A 20460-nucleotide genomic window follows, 5' to 3' on the forward strand; every position below is an offset into this window, starting at 1 on the left:
CTGTCACAGTGGCTGCCCTGCAGGCCCAACCTGGGCTCTGGCCCACCTGAGAGGTCCTGCCCCATCTTAGGATAAAAGCCCCACCCCCCAACCCAGGGACTACCGCCTCGGCTGTACACAGACCCTGGGGACAGACGACGCAGTTCAAACCCCAGCTCTGCCCTCCGAGCCTCCTCGTTTTCCCCAACTGGACGACAGAGCTGGTGGGGGTGGGGCCACCTACCCCACAGGGTGGCCGAAGGGTTAAACGACTTGACCTATCTGTGGCGTGCCCTGACCAGACTGCCCCTTCCCTGGAGTTTTGTGGGCCTCAGTATCAACAGGCCCAACGAAGGAGTTTAGATGAGAGCTGGGGTTAAGAACCTCACTCCTGGAAACTGCTTCCCCAAAGAGGGCGAGAAAGAAGCAAAGATGGTCACAGCGGAGGGTCCCTCTGGGGAAAATGAAGACTGAACCGGGAGGCTTAGCCATCTCGCCTCTTTTGTTTTTATTATTCGTGAAGAGAACGGGCTCCTTGCAGAGTCCGCGCGCGGGGAGCGTGGACGCTAAGAGGGCGCGTTAAGGTTAACACGGTCTCGCTCCCCAGCGCTTTGCCCGGAGGAGGGCAGGCCGGAGCCTGGTGCCCAGGACCGCGCGCGGCGTCTCCTCCTCCCCGCGGCTACCTGATTCCTGGGCCCCTTCCCTGCGCGCCAGCCCAGGGCGGTGTGAGCGTGTGTGTGAGCGTGTGAGCGTGTGCGTGTGTGTATGTGTGTGTGTGTATGTGTGTGCGCGCGCGCGCGCGCCGGCGGGGAGGGGTGCTCGCAGGTTCGGTGCTGTAAGATGGTGTTCCTCCCTCCTTCCTTCCTTCCTTCCCTCCCTCCCTCCCTCCTTCCTTCCCTCCCTCTTCGGGGCCGCGCGGCCGCCCTCCGCCGCCGCCGCCAGCGCGCTGGGCCGGGCCGGGCGCCCCCCTGGGTCCCTCTGCGGCAGCCGGCGGTGCGCGCTCCCCGCCCCGGCGCCCCTCTCGCCCGGCGGCCCGCGCGCCCTGCCGGTGCAGCATGCGGGCGCGGTGACGTTCCCGGATAAATGCCGTGTAACTGTGTAGGCGAATGGGAGCTAAAAATAAGAACGGAAAATCTATCATTAAGGTATCATTGCGCCAGCGCAGCTATTTGAAGGCTCCCATGGTCCCCGGCGCCTGCGTTTGAAGCCCGCCTTTAGGCTTTGGGGGGGTATTTGCAGAAAACTCCCGGCGGCGGCTCGCCAGCTAGACCTCGGGGGCGCAGGGGAGGGGGGTGGCGCCGGTAATTATGGCAACGCGCAAAATGAAACAAAATAAAATGAGCGCTCACCTAACCCCTCCCCCACCGCACCCCCTGTACGGTCCTCAGGTCGCTGGGGAAGCCGCCGGGAGTGCGGCTGGACCCTGAAATGAATGTGACCCGGCCGTTTACGCAAAGAATAGGACCGAAAGCTCCTTCAGAGCTATTTCGCCAACCACCACCCTCTTCCATCCACATCGGATTAGAAAAATAAAGTACCGGGAGGGAGCCTTTGGAAGAGAAAATGAAAACTGGGACTTAACCCCGGGTCGCCAGTGCGCCGCGGTGGGGCGCAGAGAGGCAGACTCCCAGGATGGCAAGCCTCCGGGGTTCCATGGGGTTAAACGAAAAATTGATCTGATTTGGTTTTTAGCACCCGAAGGGGAGCAGGGGAGACCGCCGGGACAGGGGCAGGGGCAGGGTTTGCGCGTGTGCTTGTGTGTGCGTCCGCGTCCGGGGAGGGGGAGGGGGCGCCAAGGTGCAGCCTGCGCGCCGCTCTGCGCCTCGGCGGGCTGCGTGCGTGTCTCTGTCCGCGCTGCTCACACGGGCTCTTCGAGGGATCGGCGTCACATGACTCCGCCTGCCCCTCGCCCGCGCGCAGCTCGCCAGTCCCTCAGTTTGCCCGGCGCCGGGGGAGGGTCGGGCGGCCTCTCCGGGGCCCGGGGGCGCCGCGGGGCGGAGAAGAAGTTCCGGCGGGGAATGGTACATCTCTCTATCAGAAGCCGCGGCCCGGCGCCAGCTCCCGGAGTGTAGATATTTGGGGGGAGGGGAGAGCGACCAGGAGCGAGCGAGCGAGCGAGCGAGCGAGCGAGCGCCGGAGAGAGGCAGCGCGCCGCGCGCACGGACGGGGGGCCGCGGGGTGTCGCGCGGAGAAGATGTAAGCGCGTGGGGTCTCGCTGGCCTCCGAGCACCATGCAGAAGGGGATCCGGCTGAACGATGGCCACGTCGCGTCCCTGGGACTGCTGGCGCGCAAGGACGGCACGCGCAAAGGCTACCTGAGCAAGCGGAGTTCGGACAACACAAAATGGCAAACCAAGTGGTTCGCGCTGCTGCAGAACCTTCTCTTCTACTTCGAGAGCGACTCGAGCTCGCGGCCCTCGGGGCTCTACCTGCTGGAGGGCTGCGTCTGCGACCGCGCGCCCTCCCCCAAGCCTGCGCTCTCGGCCAAGGAGCCGCTGGAGAAACAGGTGAGGCCGCCGCCGCCGCGTCTGACCTCCCAGCGCCCCCGCCGCGGCCACCCTCGGCACCCCGGGGCCTTCCGCCGGCCCGCGGCGCCCGAACTTTGGTCCCTCCCCTCTGGGCGCCTTCGGTGCGAGTGGAGGCTGGGCCCTGGCGGGCGGGTGACCCCGCGGCGGGCAGAGGGGGCAGGGACTGCGGGCAGGGAGTAGGCGCGGGCTGCGGCTGCCCTTCACCCGGAGAGCTCCGTGGGAGGCGGGGACGCAGGGGCCGAGACGCGGAGGCGCTGGGGGGCGACGGGGTGCGGGAGGAGACGGGGTTCCGGGGGACCGGGGATAGACGATGAATGAGGACCGACATCCAGCCAGAAATGGTGCTCCCCACCCCCACTGCCTCCCCGCGGCCCCCGACAGCCCCGACAGCCTGCTCCAGGCCTGGAGAGGGCGAGACGGAGGCGTCCGAGCGCCTGGGTCCCCTGCTCCACCGCCGCTCGGAGTGGAGAGCCCGCCCTAGCTCTGCCGAGTTGGGGGGTGCGGGCCGCTGGGGTCGGTTCGGTGCCATCGGGCGCGATGAGCTCCCGGCCGGCCCCAGGCCCGAGCACCAGACCCGGGTGTGCCAGGAACCCCCTCTGGCGCGCGGGGACCAGGGCCAGGGCTGCTGCGGAGGCCGCGGGACAGGCGGGCGCTGCTCTCCTCCCCCTCCCGCTGCGACTCCGCGCCACCGCCGCAGTCCCGCTGCCCTCGCATTTCCCGAGCTGCAGGACTACGGGCCGGGCCTGGATTTGCCCGAGGGCCAGGGCGGGGTGGGGGTGCGCCTCTGGCGTGGAGGGAGGGAGGAGCGACCGAGAGCGAGGGCAATTTTTAAGCTCGATGCGCTCTCCAGAGGCGACTGCTCCGTTTCCATGCCTCTGGGAAGGGAAAGTCAAAGATAGTGGTTCCTAAAATGTCATCGCTGGAAGGGACCCGAGATCCGTGGGGGCTCCAACCAGCTAGCTGTTGCCTGGAGGAGGACGCTGAGGCCCACAGGGAGAAATTTACTTGCCCAGTGTCATACCACCAGTCGGCCGCTCAGGCTCAGAAAAGAGCACTGGGGTCTCAAAGCCACTGCTGCATGGAGACCAGTGGTGATGGAGGTGGCCCGAGTGTTGGGAATAAAAACCCTGCTCGAACCGGCCCACCGTGTTGTGGGGACGGGTCTGAGCCCGGCGTCTGCAGGACGCCCCTTCCTCCCCTGCCCTTGTCTGCTGGCGCTGGATGATTTCTGGGGACTGGGAAATGTGGACGAGAATATCCGAGGGCCCGTCTCGGGGGACGGCAGGCCACACGGCAGGCGGAGGCTCGCCGATGGCAACGCCGAGCAGAAAGCTGGCAGCTCCTGGGCTCCAAGCACAGACGGGGCCTGGAGGACTCACCTGGGAGAGCCAGACCCAGGCTGGGCCAAAGACGCCGCTCTCAGCCCTCGATAGGCTGTCTTCACGGGCCTTCCGGAACACTGCCAACCTTTGCCAGCCCAAGTCCACCTGCGCCTGCCGGCAGCCTGCAGCCCCAGGCCCAGCTGGAGCCCACCTGCATCCCCCACACCGGAGCAGAGCGCTGGACGGGCGGGTGGAGGGAGCTGAGTGGCTGTGAGGCTCCCAGCCTCTGTTCTCAGCCCTCGGGAGCCGGAGGCAGGCCTGAGACTGAATCTCCGCGCCACGACCTCAGCGCACACGCTCAACTTCTCTGAGCCTCTGTTTTGTAATCTAGCTAACGGAGGTAACAGCACCTACTCTTCTGAGATTTCTAGAACGCGGGCAAATAACGTATACGAAAGCATGCTCACGACACGTTTTAGCTGGGTCTAAATAAATCGTAGTCGGATCTCCACCCACTTGGGCAGGGAATAAAGAAAGGCCAGACACAGAATGTTAAAGCTGAAAGGCAGCTCAGAGAGAGTTCACACATAGCCAGACGGGACCAGAGAGTGGGGGGTCACCTATCCCCACAGAGTAAGCCAGGGCAGAATCAGACCTAGAATTCATCCAGTGTCTAAGAATTCCCGAAGAGGAGATCTTGTCTTGATCCCAAATCAGTCTTGGCTCAGGTAACGAATCATGCTAGCAGCAGATTTTGGACGGGACAGGAGTGCAAAACCCAGAGATGATATGCTCACATGTTAAGGGCTGTGTCCCCAGAATGCCACCGATCGGGCATCCCCAGATGTGTTCAGAGAGCGGGCTCGTGGCGTGAGAAGATTAGGAGGTGACGATCTGATGCGGCCCAGCTCGGGTGCAGATTCCGTTAGGGACATGTGCTTTGGTCTCAGGCACTTGCGTTAGATGTCCCTTCTGTCCCGCTCCGGAGCGGGAAAAGTCCACTCGCCTTCTCTGGCCTGTGCGTGTTTGTAAGAATTTGTTAACGTTTCGGTTCTAAATTTCAGAGTAAAACCGATAGTCTCAGCAGCTGACCTGTATCTCTCATGGGGTTGGGTGCCCCATGGCACCCCCTGGGGCCCCAGCGTGCGAGCCTGGCTCCGAGCCATCCTGTCACCGGGCCTGCCTGGCATTTGGGCCCACAGGAAGCCCGGACTCGGAACCGGCTGGGCGTGTGGTGGGGTGCCCTGGTCAGGGCCTCGGAGGTGCCCAGGCTGACCGGACCGGCCGGTATCTGTGAAGCCGCCGTGTTACCAGGATGTCTTTGTGTTGGGTCGAAGCAGGTGGCTTCCCCCCGGACAAGCAGGAATGCGTCAGGAACAGAGCACATAGTAGGTGCACAGGGAGCACCTGTAGAGCCGAACTCGGGGTCTCTCGTGTTAATTCAACGCTTCGTGCCCTGGGGCCTGCTGCGTGCTAGGTCCAGGTCCTGTCGCTGTGTCGCGGGCCTAGGAAGCTGGATGGTCACGGCCCCCAGACCCTAAATACGAGCACTCGCCTGGTGCAGATTCTCCAGCAGGATGGATTGCAGGTGCTCTGGGGGCCCAGACCCCAGCACCAGGCTCGGCCTCGGGGGATGCCCTGGCCTCTGGCTGCTTCCGTGCGGGTCTGACCGCACCTCATGCAGCCCCGGTGTGCTGGAGCCCTGACCTGGGACCCCACACCTCATGAAGGCGGACTGGCACGGCCGCCGTCACCTCCTGCCCCTGCTCACTCAGTGCTGACTTCCTCTCCTCCCAACCCCGGTGCCCTGGACTTCGGGTTTGGAATCAGCCTCCCTACGGGCTGACTCTTGGTGTGGGAGCCGTGCTCTGGCCTTGAGCGCCCCACCCTCGTGCTGAGCCCTCTGAAATACAGCTTCCGGCCTCAGCTTCTCACCAGGCAACCCTGCCCGTCCAACCCCAGCCCCTTCCTCGCCCCACCAACCACAGGGGGTCCAGCCGCGGACCCCAGGCTCTTCCCGATTCACTTAGGACAGATGGGAAGGGACACAGACCCCTTCCACGGGAACCTCAGCACTGATGTGGGCGGAGGCTCCAGAGGCCGGGGGGGGGGGGTTGGGGGAGCCCAGAGCACCGATTGTCCCCCCTCCCCCCAACCGGGTGCCTTTCCCCGGAGATAAGGTGGAGCCCCATTCCCGCTCCTCACGGGACGTGTTCCTGGTCGGCCTGGAGCGTTCACATCGACAACAGTCCTAAAGCTGCGAGCGTGCCCGATTTACAGATGAGGAAACTGGCTGGCGGTGCCACCGGCAAGGCGGGGGCCGAGCTGAGACTCCTCGGGCTCTCCCGGTCCGCAGCCACGGCACCGTCTTCGCCACGAAGCTTGCCCTCCCGTTGCTCTAGCACATTCAGCTTCTCGACCAATCAGAAACCTGCAAACCTGGAGGGAGGGGGTGAGGTTGTGCCAGAAGCAGCCCCCTGAGACGCAGAACCGGGGCTCAGACTGCGGACGCTGGCACCTGCAGAAGGGCCCACGGTGCGCCCCCCCCCCGACCCGGCAGGTGCGGGGCCCCAGGGTTAACTGTGTGGGGTGCCCGTTCCATCCCCCCTACGTCTCTAGAGCTGAAACGAGGTTGAAGAGGCTCGGTAATTATACCTTAACTGGGACAAGGAAATGCCAGGTCACTGCTCGTCTGCTTGGTGACAGTGGGGTGATGGGACCGGACCAGAGGACACACAGCTGCACTAAAATACACTACCATTTGTGTAGCAAACATTCGGGCTCGAGGCGCCAGACCCGGGCTCAGTCCTGCGGCTACAGAGAAAAATAAAGCTTAATGTTGGTCTTCAAAGAGCTCGCGGTGGGGTGGGGAGCCCTCCCTGGGCTCACTCCCATAGTTACGGCCAAGTGTTGGGAGCTCTCCCTCCCCTGCTTCGTGCGCAGCTGGGGTCACTGAACACCCTTGCTCATGCTGTCCCCCTCACCCCCCCCCCCACACACAGCCCCCACCAGGGTGGTCTAACCGCATGTCAGGTCGCGGCACCAAGCCTGTGAGGCCATCAGTGGCTCCCGTTGCCTTTAGGAAAAAATGCGAACTCCCAGCCATGACCTGGGGCACCCTCGGGACCCAGCCTCTGCCCCCCCCCAGCCCTGCCCCACCGTCCACATTTTGCCCCTCCACACCTTGCAGCAGCCTCTGCTTTCCTACCTCAGGGCCTTAGCAGATACTTCCTCTGCCTGGAATGACCTCCCAGCCCAGGCCCTTCAGTGACCAAGTCCTGCCTCCGAGGTCTCTGTGTAGAAGCCACCTCCTTAGGCTTCTCTCACCACACACCGGGGCTTTTCTCCATCCACGCCATTGTCACGGTCTGCAGAAAGACCGTGTGTTTGGCTGGTGGTTTGTGAGTGGACACCACCCCCAGAACGCAGGTGCAGGAAATCGGGGGAACCCCCCCCAGAACACAGGTGCAGAAGATCAGGGGACACCCCCCCCCCCCGCAGAACACAGGTGCAAGAGATCGGGGCCAGCCAGGGCAGAGGCCGATGGGGCTGTCGTAGCTAGTAGTTGGGGGGCTTGCTGAACCCCGGGCAGCAGCCGGGTCTTTACAACAGAGACTGTTTACAGACACTGAGGTGCCCCTGGCAGGACCTGCGGTCCAGCTGGATAGGGTGGAACCTGACGCCCGACTGCCGACCTCAGCCTGGGGCAGACGCGGTGCCACCAGCAGAGAGAGACGGGAGGGGAGCAGACCCGGGGTGGGGGGTGGTGGATGATGGCGAGTCCATCCCAGGAGGTCAAGGGTCAAATGTGAGGTGACCCCAGGTGTGGTGACTGCAGGTGCAGTGACCCCAAGTGTGGGGAGGCTACTCACAGAGACAGAGGCCGCCAGGCAAGCAGGGTAGGCGCCGACGGGCTGGACTGCTAGAAGGGGGTGCTCGGAGGGTCTGGCTGGACCGACACGTGCCCGGCCTGGCCCGTCCACTGTCCCTGCCCCCTCCGCAAAGGCAGCCAGCACCGTGGACGCCAACTTGCCGGGGTGCCCGCACCCACAGCTCGGTTCCTGACGCTTCCAAGAGAGTTCTGTCACTGCACCCTCGTGGAAGGAGGACCGGGGCCCGGAGCGTTTGCCAAGGCCCGAGAGCGGAGGTCGGGTTTGAGCCTCCTGTCCACCCGGTGACTGTGACGCGACACACAGGCCCCTCTCCTCGGCCCCTAACCTACGGCTTCCCTGCCATCTGAGGAGCCCTGGGGCTTCTGCAGGGACCCTCGGTGACCACCATCAGGACAGTGGAGTGGGGGCCGCAGCCCTCATCAGAGGGAGCAGCCCCACTTTTAACCACTGTCCGTAGTAGGGGCCCACGTGAAACGTCATCTTTACTAGTGGCTTCAGGAAGTTTCATCTTCACCCAAAGGCAGCGCTCTGCGGCCTGAGCTCTCGCGTAGAGTGAAGGTGGACTCGGCCGCGGGTGACCTCGTCGCCGAGCGCTTCGCGACGCTAGACCAGTGAGCACAGGAGAGTGGGGAACACGGTTCGCAGAGCACCTCCGATCCGTGCCGGGCACCAGGGTGCGGTTTCACGTCCGGCCCCTGCTGAGTCTTCTCAGCAGCCACTGCTAACCCATTCTCGAGACGACAAAACTGAGGCTCAGAGACATCAGGGACTCCCTCGGGATTACAGAGAGCGTGCGGCAGAGCCGGCAGGCGGACCCGGGCCCCTCGCCCGCCTGCCTCCGGGACCTGAGCCCTCCGCCACGCTCAGCACACAGGCCTGGGCCGGGGGCGGTGGTGGAGTTTACCATTCTCTGCCAAGAAAAAGAATCAGCAGCAAGTGAAAATATGTCACTGTCGCTCCGGTGACTTCTACGAAGCAGCTTCTGTTTCTGCTTGGGTGGGAGCCTCGCAATTCGAATCCCATGAGCGTCAAGGCCAAGACAGGCATCCACATCCCACGGTCCAGTCTCCCCGGAACCCGTGGGAGCCCGGAGCCGGCGCCCATGTGCACACAGCCAAGAACAGGACTCAGCCCCCTGAAGTGTATGCGGGAGCGCCGGGGACACGTGGACCCGGGAGGGGCCCAGACGCCTCCGCGTGGGCACCTGTGGTGCAGTGGGCATGCTCACCCCCTCCCCAGAGAGGGGCACACGGCCCCTCAGATGCAGAGCCCGGTCGTCAGCTCGCTCACTGAGGACGAGCCACCCCACCCAGGCAGGGAGGCAGCATTAGGTGGTAGCCACGGGCTTCGAGCCACGCGGACCAGCGTTCCTGCGGGTTCTGCCCCCTCGTAGCTGGGGGGTGGTCACGCTCCCTGAGCCCCGGCCTGCCTGCTTGTGAGGTGGAGGCCGTGATGGAGCCTCCCTCGGCCCCCTGCTCCGAGGCTTAAACCAGTGGCTCTTTGAAAAGCGCTGGCACAGCCCAGTGGGTCTCGTCAGTAAGCGGTGGCTGCTGCGGCTTCGGGTTCCGCCTGCGTGACCAGCCTCTCGCTCAGCGGAGCAGCGACCCCGGGGCCTGGCGGCTCTGACGGGCTTGCAGCCAATGACAGCAGGCCCTGAGCCCGGATGTTAAGATGGGTGGTAATTCTTCACCCGGAGAACCTGGGCGCTTCTGGAAAGGTCTCGGCAAGTCTGTCCCCGGCGCGGGGACGGGGAGCGATGCCCGCAGGAGCTCGTTCCGTCCCTGCTGGCCACCCCAGCCCCGTCCGTCTTGCCCCCTGCACATCTCACACCCACCCACTTGGCGTCTGCCTCCCCCAGCTCTGGTCCAGGCTGCCGTCCCCTCTCACCGGGACGTGGGGGTGGCCTCCGGGCCGTGCACTAGTCAGGACGGGCCGCGCTCAGCTGCCGTAACAACCGCCATCTGCGTGAACGCGGGAACATGTGTCTCTTGTCGGTGCCTCTCACGCCCCGTGCGCCTGGTGCCATGATCACTGGGGGCCCAGGCTGATGGAGACTCGTGCTGACACCTGCCTCCGCGGCCGCCCCCCCCCCCCCAGGAGTGACCCTCTCTGGCCTCAGCTCAGCGGACGAGGCCAGTCACGTGGCTTCAGCCCAGTGGCAGCAGGCAAGTGCCGGCCTCCTGTGCCTGCGGGCGGAGCTCCGGCGTCCCCGCCGTCTGCCTCCAGCCGCTGTGTCCCGCAGGCCATCTGCCTGGGTGCCGCCAGAGCATCCGCGACACACAGTTCCCCCTCACACACATCCCCAGCAGTGGGGGGAAGGCCAGGCGCCTCACGGCGGGCGTAACGGCAGGAGGCAGAAGCCGGGCTCAGCCCGGTGGGTTCACACTTGCAGGGGCAGGTCCGGGCCAGGCCTCCCCTTTTCCTGATGCTCAGTGACCATCATCCCTAGGCAGGCGCCGGGAGAAGCACTTTGGCCACCGGGTTTCCCCTGAAGTAACGAGGAAGAGAATTCTAGAAGCAGAAGTGGCGTTCTGTTCCGCAGAGTTGCTGGTGCCTCCTGGGAGCCAGGCCCGTGCTGCCCGGGGCCAGGAGGACGGGACAGAAGGAAGGGCCTGCCCTGGAGGGGCTCGCCGTCCAGCAAGGAGCCCCTCCCCCCGCGAGGAGCCCCCCCCCCCCGCCTCCGGTAGACAGAGGCAGCACAGGGGGGCCAGTGCCGGTGCAGAGCAGAGCCCGGGTCTGTGGGAGCCCAGCCGGGGGGCAGCAGGGCAGCTCGGGCAGGAAGGGACCCGTGGGACATCGCATGGGGGCCGTAGGGGCCCGCTGAGGCCCGTGTGCCCGGCTACTGAGCCGGCCCTTCCCCCCAAGAAGTTTCCCACCGGGTTCCTGACGGAGGCCGACGCCACACTGGAGCCTGTTCCTGAATTCGGCAAACGTCCTGAGATCTGGTCGGTGGCAGGGCCAGGCCGGGACGGGTCTGCGGGGGGGGGGGGGTGGCATGGACTGAAAGATGTTCGTGCCGGACCAGCCACGCAGGACCTCCGTGGCCCTGGCTCCTCGGGCAGGAGTAGCTTCAGACAGAGACCACCCGGCAGTAGAGGCTCGTCGAGGCTGACACGGGTCCCAGGCCTCGGGCTGAGCACCGCCTAGTTCAAGGCTGACTCTGAGGGGGGCCGGCCCTGTAGCCACTCATCCCCGTTCTGGCCGGGCCGGCAGTGAGCCGTGAGGTGTCGGCAGCAGCGGGCCTCAGTCCCGGCCGGGGAGGGCCGCAGGGACACACAGCCCAAGCCCCATGGGAGGCGGGAGCTGGATGGGGCCTGAGACAGACACGGGGCCCGGGCCGAGCCCGGTGCGGTAACCAGGCCCTGGGAGGATTCCAGCTGGAGAGCTCCGAGGCCCCTCGGAGCAGGGGCGGGATCCAGACCCTTCTCGAGCCGTATGGGACGGGGCGGGGCATCAGGAGCGGGACAGCTGGTCGGTCCAAGGAGTGACGCGGGAGCAGCGCCGGCCCGGGGAGGCCAGTCCTTCCAGAGAGCGGGCCCGCTCGGGAGTGTGCCGTGTGGCGGGCACGAGACTGGCGTGGCTGGGGCGGCAGCATTTGAGGAGCGAGTTCTGTGCTGCAGAAGCAGTGGGGGTGGGGGGGAGCCGAGGGCACTCCGGGGTGACCTGGCCCGGGTGGGACGCGACCCCTCCCTGCAGGGGCCGGGGAACAGGGCGGCCTCCCTGGGAAGTCTGACCGTGAGAGGTGTGGAAGGGACCTGAGGGGGAGCCTGGATGGACGGCCCTCATGCGGCGGCGGGGGGGGGGGGGGGATCCAGGCCGGGGCGTGTGCACACACGCACGCACACGTGTGCACGAGAGCACTCGGGGTTCTCCGGCACAGCCCCCTCTGGACCGGGAAAAGCAGCACCCAGCAGAGAGGTCCGGCCGAGGCCCGGGGCCAGCTGGACCACAGTCCCGAAGGAGGAGCGGGAGGGAAGAGCCAGGACCTGTTGGGGGACAGGGCAGCAGAGTTGAGCAGGGACGGCGCCTCCGTCGCTCAGCTAGAAGCAGGCGGCAAGCAGTGGGTCTGGGCTCTGGCCAAGCAGGACGGAGACCGGGGCCAGGGGGAGCACGGGGGCCGTTCGGTGGTCCACGTGGGCGGAGCTGAAGCCTCGAAGCAGGGCGCGGCACGGGACGGGGGAAGGCACAGCGTCTGGAGATTCCAGAGTGAGACCCTTGCTGACCAGCCGAATATCAGGAATGAGAAGAGACGGGAAGTGGAGTGTTGCACGGGCCGCCAGCCATCGCCCGCTCCCCGTGACCCTCGACCTTGGCACAGCTGCGACCCCTGGGTTCGTGACCCCCGAGCCTCTCGAGTACGCACTTGCGCGGGGGGGTGGGGGGTGGGATCAGGGTGGGCATTTTTTATTTTGAAACAGCAGTTGTGGGCTCTCAGGCCTCTGGAGGCCAGCGGTCTGAAGTTGGGGCCGTGCTCCCTCAGACGTCCCAGGGAAGAACTTCCCTGACCTCCTCCAGCTTCTGATGGCTTCTGGCAACCCCCGCTGCTCCTTGGCCCACAGACTCAGCTCTCTGACTTCTGCCCGTCTCTTCACTTGGCTTCCTCCCTGTGTGTCTTTGCCCAGCTGTCAGCGCAGAGCCTGACGTGGGGCTCGAACCCAAACCGTGAGACCGTGACCTGAGCCGAAGTCAGACACTTAACTGACTGAGCTGCCCAGGCGCCCCAAGACCTTATTTTCAAAGAAGGTCACAGTCACAGACAGATTCCAGGGGGTTTTGGAGGCTGCTGTTGCACAGCTCGCGAACGCACACGCGTGTGTGTTTCCTGGGAACTTGCCACCAGTAGTTTGATTAGACCCCCCCTTAGACTTGCAAAGGATTTGATTGGTTCGAAACCCATTGTTAAGCACTTTTATGAACCACGAACTCTCACATTATCTCTGTGAGGTGGGCGATAACCTTCCCGTTTTGTGAAAGAGAAAACGATCTGATAGATCTTCAGAATCTGAAAACCGTGGTGGCGTAAGTTCCAGGAAGTATCCTTCGTCGCAGGACTGCGCGGGGCCTTTACGATGTGAGTAGGCCTCCGGTGGTCCCCGAGAACCAAGGACTTCCGTCGTGAAAGGCCAGTGCCCCCCCCCTTACGGCCAGCCCCGCCGCCCAAGCCTGGGGAGCACAGTGTCACCTGCCTTGTGGCTTTGCTGTTAATTAATAAGCCTGGCTTCTGTGCCACGCTGACAGATGTGTGACAGATGTGTTCAGTCACCCATTCAGCAAATGGAGGCTGCTCCGTGCCAAGGCCAAGGCACAATGCCGAGCTCCAGGGGCATGTCTTGGTCAGGAATCGTTTAGCGGAAACGGGAGCTTGTTCAGGTCAGCTTAAGCAAAGGGAAGGACTTTGTTGGAAGAGCCGCGGTGGTGACGCGTGTAGCCTCGGAGAAAACCTGTGTGCGGCCTCTGTGGCCTGGACCGGGAACACGCCTCTGCCCAGCCCCCTCGCTACCCGGTCCCCGTCCCCGCTTCCCTCTGAGACACTTGCTTCCTTCTGTGCCTTCTCTCTGGCTCTTGGTGGTCACTGTGCACAGCTCCTCGGCTGCCTCTCCACGTCACCGTTGCAAATACCCGACACCCTGGGTGTGAGCGCTGGGGCACCTGCCCACGGCCGCCCCAGGGCTGCGCTCCCGGTGGGCGAGGGGAGGGCAGCGGGGGAAGTGCTTCTGCCCGGGCATTGCCCCCTCGGGGTTCCCAGCACTCGGTGGACATCGAGACTAGCCGCCCCAAGCCCATCCCCCTGCCCGGGCCCTCTGCCCCCGGTCCTGCTTTAACAGGTCTCGGGAGGGGCCTGAGTGTGCGGGGCCCAGAATGAGCCTCTCCGCTCTCCCGGAAAGACCACTACAAAGCCATCACAGGGGCGCCCGGGGGGCTCAGTTGGTTAAGCGGCCAACTTGATTTCAGCTCAAGTCATGATCTCATGGTTCGTGAGTTTGAGTCCCGGGTCGGGCTCCACGCTGACGGTGCAGAGTCTGCTTGGGAGTCCCTCCCTCTCTCTCTTTCTCTGCTCCTTCCCCTCTCTCTCTCTCAAAAATAAACAAACTTAAAAAAAAAAAAAAAAGGCAAGCCCTCACAGCGCAAGCTGATAATGGCTTTGCGGGGGGGAGAAGAGGGATTGTGGGAGCGCCTGGCAGTGCAGGATGAGCAGGAAAGAGACGAGCGAAGCTCTGGGTCCGAAGAGCAGCAGGCCTTCTGAAGGCCTTTCACGTTTGTCATCGATAGCCGTGAGGTGACCAGTGTGCGGGCCCCCGTGGGGACCGAACACACGTGGGTTGGATTCGTGCATGGAGAATCCCCCAGGCAGAGAGTGAACGCGGGAGAACTTTGTTTCCCACGATGGATTCCACCTGTGTGCCCTTGTGGCGCCTGTGTCCCCGTGAAAGAGAAGAGGCTGTCCGGTGTCCCCCTGGCTCTGAGCACCGCCAGACGCGCCCGGCCCTGCCATCTGGGGGGGGGGGGTGACCCTCCGTCCTGCTTGGCCCAGGTCTCCCATGGTCGGCACTGGAGGTCTGTCCTCCGGGAGCCCCTTGGTCGGGGGCAGCGTGGGGCAGTGGTCACCCTGCCCCCCAGCTGGGCGTCCTGCTGGGTGTCCTGGACGGTGGAGAAAGCAGGAGGCGGGGGCCCTGCCAGCCACCCCACCCCCAGCTGCCGGGGGCTCCTGTCTGCTCAGCCGCCCTGGATGGTAGAAGCTTGTGACCCGGGCCTGAGGACCCCAGGAACACCGTGCCTGGGCAGGACGTGCCTGCCACCAGCAGACAGTGGGAGCCGTTGGGTGGGCAAAGCCCCTGGGACGTGGTAAGGCCCCTGAAAGAATCCTGGAGCTGTTGTAACGGTCTGGCTTTGAGGCTCAGAGTGTTTCTGGATCCCTCGCAACCTTCAAGTCAAGGTGCCCACGTCTTGAGGTCTAGGGACGCTCTGGTCTGTCCTGGATGTGGAGGCCCCCGCGTGGACTTCTGGGCCCTTCCCTGCAGCCCTGGACGCTCCCGGGGTCGCTCATCGAGCCTGCTTCCGTAACAAGGTCAAGTGTGGTCCAGTGGCAGGTTCGCCTCCATGGCACCTGTGGGTCTGTTCCGGCAACTCCCGTGAGACCTGTTAAGATTCTGTACAGAATCCTCCTCCCAGAGGAGGCCCCAGCTTTGTGTCTGGGTTTATCCCATATCCTCGATGACGTGTAATGTGTGAGTACTGACCCCTCCCCACACGGCGTCCCCAGGAAGCCACACGTGTGGCCCTGCATCGCACCGGAAAGCTTTGGGGTGTCCCCACCGCTGATTCCAGAATGGTGCTGCTGTTCTGTAGAGGGATCCGTCCACGTGGTCACGTCGTGGTAGGTGTGATGCGGGTCCTGCCCTGTGGTCGTGTTGAGGCCCACGTATCATTCTGGTTGAGTTCAGACTTTAAGAAGCCCCAGAGTGGCCCTGCTTGGTCGGGCACCATTCTGAGTGTGCCTGACATGTGGTCCTGGTCACGTCCCAGTGGGCCCCTGGCCCCAGTACGTGTGCCGTCCACCCTGCAACTCTGTGGGGCCCACCTCTGGCCTCCGCTCGGCCTTGTCTCTCTGGGGAGGCCCAGGGGTGGTTCAAGCTGTCAGGGCCGACCTGAGGTCTCTGAGCTTGGATCCGACACCATCTGAGGCTGTGGGACCATCTTAAGAGCTCCGGTGGTCCCCGGGGTCACTGTTCCTCCCTAGAAAAGGCTGATGTTGGCAGTGTCTATCCAGAAACACCCAGCTCCCTTCTAGACTGCCAGCCGCGTGAGGTTTTCGGGTAGTTGGGGATAGGACGTCCTGGTTCTGGAAGACTCCGGTGAGCTGGGCTGGTCCCACCGACGCCGTGGATCCTGGGACCTGAGCCAGAGCAGGTCGGCGAACCCTCCTCCCTCCCTCAGCCCGCGTCCTAACCGCAGACCATACTGCTCCGGGATCCGGAAAGCCTGTCCCAAACCCACCCGAACGAGCCAGAAAGGAGCTGAGGGGGCAGAGAGCGAGGCAGAGGCAGAGCACGTGGGTCCGGACTTCTGCACCAGGAGGAGAGAAACGGGGAGCCCCTGATCTGACTGCAGCCTGTCACCAGCCTGCGAGGGAGGAACTGACCAAGAGGGGAGCTGTGCGGGGTGCTCCTTCCTGCAGCCCCGGCCAGCCGACCTCACCTTCCCTGCGGAAGGAGGCCGAGAGGTGTGGGAGAGGGACCCGGGGAGGGTGGAGACCCAAGGGGCAGGGACCGACCCAGCGAGAAAGGGGCAGAGAGGTGCACGGATAGGACAATAGATAGAGGCGGAGAACCGGAGAGAAGATCACAGAACAGCAGGGAGGTGATGGCTTCCCAGCCCCGCGAGCAACGAGGCGGGCTCCTCCTGGAACATGCCGGCGGGACGCAGCTGTCCAGGCTGCTGCGGTGGAACCGGGCTGGACCCCAGACCACCCACCCCACCCCACCCCACCCCACCCCCGGCACCTCTGGTGACCACCAGTCCGTTCTCTACTTTTCTGGGAGTTTGGTTTGGCTTGGTTGGTTTTTTAGGTTCCACTTTTCTTTACCCGTTCATCCTTTGACGGACACCGACGTGGCTTCCGTGTCTTGCCCACCGTCCGTGACGTTGCTGTGAGTGTGGGGGTGCGGGTGGGTTTTGGAATCAGCGACTCTGTCTCCTTCCGATAAGTACTCGGAAGTGCAGTTGCCGGATGGTAGGGTCGTTGTTTTTCCAACCCGAGGACCCTCCACACCGTTCTCCGCGGCGGCCGCACCGGTCTGCGTTCCCACCCGCGGTGCGCGAGCGCTCCCTTTCTGCGCGTCCTCGCCAACACCTGTTGTTCCCTGTGTTGTTGATGTTCGCCATTCTGACAGGTGTGAGGTGGTATCCCCTTGTGGTTTTGGTTTGCGTTTCCCTGCTGACGAGTGACGTGGAGCGTCTCTTCGTGGATCTGTTGGCCATGTGTGTCGTCTTTGGAGAAATGTCTATCCGGGTCCTCTGCCCGTTTTTTAACTGGAGTGTTGCGGTTTTTGTTATTGAGTTATATGAACTCTTTCCATACGTTTTATATCAGCCCTGTATCAGATATATGATTTGCAAATATCTGCTCCCATTCCGTAGGCTGCCTTTTTGTTTTGTTGGCGGTTTCCTTTGCCGTGCAGAAGCTTTTTTGTTTTGTTTTGTTTTGTTTTTGAGAAACAGAGAGAAAGAGAATGAGCAGGGGAGGGGCAGAGAGAGGGAGAGAGGGAATCTTAAGTAGGGTCTGTGCTGTCGGCACAGAGCCTGACACAGGGGACTCGATCCCACAAATGACAAGATCGTGACCTGAGCCGAAATCAAGAGTCTGACGCCTAACGGACGGAGCCCCAGGCGCCCCTGTGCAGAAGGTTTTTATTGTGATGAAGTTCCGTTCGTTTATTTATTTTTGCCTTTATTCCCGTTGCCTTTGGAGTCAGATCCAAAAACACACCGCCGAGAGTGAAGTCAAGAGCTTCATGACTACGTTTTCGTCTAGGATTTTTATGGTTTCTGGTCTCACATGTAGATCTTTAATCCATTTTGAGTTTATTTTTGTGTGTGGTGTAAGACAGTGGTCCAGTGTCATTCTTTTGCACGTGGCCGTCCGGTTCTCCCAGCACCGTTTGGTGAAGAGGCTTTTTCTCATTGCACATTCTTGCCTCCTTTGTGGTAGATCAGTTGACCGCGTAAGCATGGGTCTCCTTCTGCTCCCTTCTGTTCCATTGATCTGCGTGTCCGCCTTCATGCCGATAGCGTAGTGTTGGGCTCACCACAGCTTTCTAATACAGTTTGATGTGATGCTCCCAGCTTCCTTTTTCTCAAGACCGCTTCGGCTACTTGTGGTCTTTCGTGGTTCCACACGAATTTAAGGATTGGTTGTTCCGTTTCTGCGAAAAATGGCATCGCGGTTTTGAGAGGAATTGCATTGAATCTGTAGATTGCTTTGGGTATGTGGACATTTTAACAGGATTAAGTCTCCCATCCGAGAGCGCAGAACGTCTTTCCATTTCCTTGTGTCGTCCTCAGTTTTTTTCTTCAGCGTTTTATACTTTCCAGAATATGGGTCTTCGCCTCTTTGGTCAGGTTTATTCCTGGGTATTTTATTATTTTTGGTGCAGTTGTAAATGGGGTTGTTTTCTTAATTTCTCTTTCTGCTGTTTTAATATCGCTGTGCAGAAATGCAACAGGTTTCTGTACGTTGATTTTGTATCCTACGACTCTGCTGAGTTCGTTTATCAGTTCTAGTAATGTTTTGGTGATGTCTTTAGTGTTTTCTATGTATAGTATTATGTTATCTGCAAATAGGGAACGTTTTATATTTTTCGGTATCAACTCAGATGCCTTTTACTTCTTTTCCTTGTGTGGTTGCTGAGGCTGAGACTTCCAACATCGTGTAGACTAAAAGTGGTGAGTGGACCTCTGTCTCATTCCTGACCCTCGGGGAAAGCTGTTTTTCACCACTGAGGATGATGTTAGCTGTGGGTTTTCCACATGTGGCTTGTGTCATGTGGAGATATATTCCCTCTAACCCTGCTTTGTTAAGAGTTTTTATCACAGATGGATATTGAATTTCTTCAAGTGTTTTTTCTACATCTGTTGAGATGATCATGTAATTTCTGTTCCTCATTTTGCTACCATGGTCTATCACACTGATTGACTTGTGGATGTCAAACCATCCTTGCATCCCTGGAATGAATCGCACTCAGTCGCAGTACGTGATCCTTTCAATGTGTTGTTCACTCAGCTTGCTAATGTTTTGTTGCGGATTTTTGTATGTATGCTCATCAAGGATATTGCCTGTGACTTTCTTTTTTCGATGGTGTCCTTGTCTGCTTTTGACATCAGGGTAATAATGCTGGCTTGGGAAAATGAGTTTGGAAGCATTCACGCCTCTTCGATTCTTTGGTGAGAGTTTGAGAAGGATAGGTGTTAAATCCTCTTTGAATGTTTGGTGGAATGCACCAGTGAAGCCTTCTGGTCCCAACTTTTGCCTGTTGGGGGGTTTTGATCCCTGATTCAATCTCCTTCCTGTAACTGACCCATTCAGATTTTCTGTTTCTTCATGATTCAGTCTTAGAAGACTATGTTTCTCGTAATTTACACAATTTTCTAAGTTGTTGATTTGTTGGTGTATAATCGTTCATAGTAGTCTCTTATGATCCCTCGTATTTCTTTGGTATCAGTTGTAACTTCCCTCTTTCGAAAGTTCCTGATTTTATTTGAGTCCTCTCTCCTTTGTTCTGACTGAGTCTAGTTAAACGTTGATCAGTCTTATTTGTGTTTTCAAAGAACCAACTCTTCTTTTCATGGATCTTTGCTATTGTTTTTTTAGTCTCAATTTCATTTATTTCTGCTCTGATCTTTATTTCCTTCTTCCTACAACTGCTGGGTTTTGTTACTCTTTTTCTAGCTCCTTTACGTGTAAAGTTAGATTGTTTACTTGAGCTTTTTCTTATTTCTTGCATCGCTACGAGCTTCCCTCCCAAAACTGCTTTTGCTGGATCCTGTAGATTCTGATATGTTGCATTTTCGCTTCTATTCACCTCAAGGGTTGGTTTGTTTTTTTTAATTTCTTCATTGAAACATTTGCCGTTCAGCATTGTGTTTAATCTCCACACGTTTGTGGTTTTTTCCCGTTTTCTTTTTGCAAGCGATTTCCAGTTTCGTACCATTGTGGTCTGAGAAGATGCTTGACGTGATTTCAGTCTTGAATTCATTGACACTTGTTTTGTGGCCTAACATATGGTCTCTCCTGGAGAATGTTCTATGTGCACTTGACCAGAATGTGTGTTCTGCTGTTTGGGGACGGACTGTTCTGTGTAGAGCTATCAGATCCATTTGGTCTAATGTGTCCTTTAAGGCCACTGTTTCCTTGTTGATTTTCTCTCTGGATGGTGTATCCGTTGATGCAAGTGGGGTGTTCATGTCCCCTACTGTTAACTGCATTGCTGCGCATTTCTCTTTTTCAGTCTCTAGTATCTGCTTCATGTGTTTATGAAGCGTATGTTGCGTACATAAATATTTAAAACGTTGTCTCTTCTTGCTGGTTTGACCCGTTTATCATCAGTAATGCCCATCCGTGTCCGTAATTATGGGCTTTGTTTCCAAGTTTCTTCTGTCTTAGGTAAGTGTAGCTACCCCAGCTTTCTTTTGGTTTCCATTTGCGTGAAGCATCTCTTTCCATCCCTTTGTTTCCAGTCTGTGTGTCCTTACATCTGTCTGTCCTTACACGTTATAGAGAGCACATAGGTGGGTCTTGTTTGTTTGTTTTTTTAAATTGATTCAGCCACTCTGTGTCCTCTGATTGGAGAATTTAGTCCATTTTTATTTGTGGTACTTACAGATAGGTATGTGCTTGTTGCCATTTTGTTCATTATTTTCTGCACATCTCATATTTCCTCTCTGTTCCTTCTTCTCTTCTTGCTCCCTTCCCTTGTGGTCTGATGCCTTTCTACAGTGTTATGTTATGTGGTTACCATGTGACCTACACACATCAGCCTACAGACACACCTTGGAGATACTGCGTGTGCGGTTCCGGACCGTGGCGATAAAGTGAATGTTGCGATAAAGCGAGTCAAATGCATTTTTTGGTTTTCCAGGGCATGTTAAGGTTACGTCCACGCCGTCCTGTAGTTTATTATTTCTCGGACATGTGCGATAGCACGATGTCTGAGAAAACAATGTACTTACATAAATTTTAAA

General features: G+C 60.2%; 1 protein-coding gene across 1 annotated transcript in view; it reads left to right on the top strand.

Annotated features, from left to right (window-relative positions):
• Positions 1 to 2210: 2210 nt before the first annotated feature.
• The window catches only part of RASGRF1 (Ras protein specific guanine nucleotide releasing factor 1), a 102610-nt gene continuing 84360 nt past the window's right edge, over positions 2211 to 20460 (top strand). The window contains exon 1 of the mRNA XM_047086496.1: positions 2211 to 2486. Coding sequence (XP_046942452.1) covers positions 2211 to 2486 — 276 coding nt within the window. The remainder of the gene's footprint in view (positions 2487 to 20460) is intronic.

Source organism: Lynx rufus, unplaced genomic scaffold (assembly GCF_022079265.1).
Source record: "Lynx rufus isolate CCGP_SWC_20201006 ecotype Redwood Valley unplaced genomic scaffold, mLynRuf1.p SCAF_21, whole genome shotgun sequence".
NCBI classification, from domain to species: Eukaryota; Metazoa; Chordata; class Mammalia; order Carnivora; family Felidae; genus Lynx; species Lynx rufus.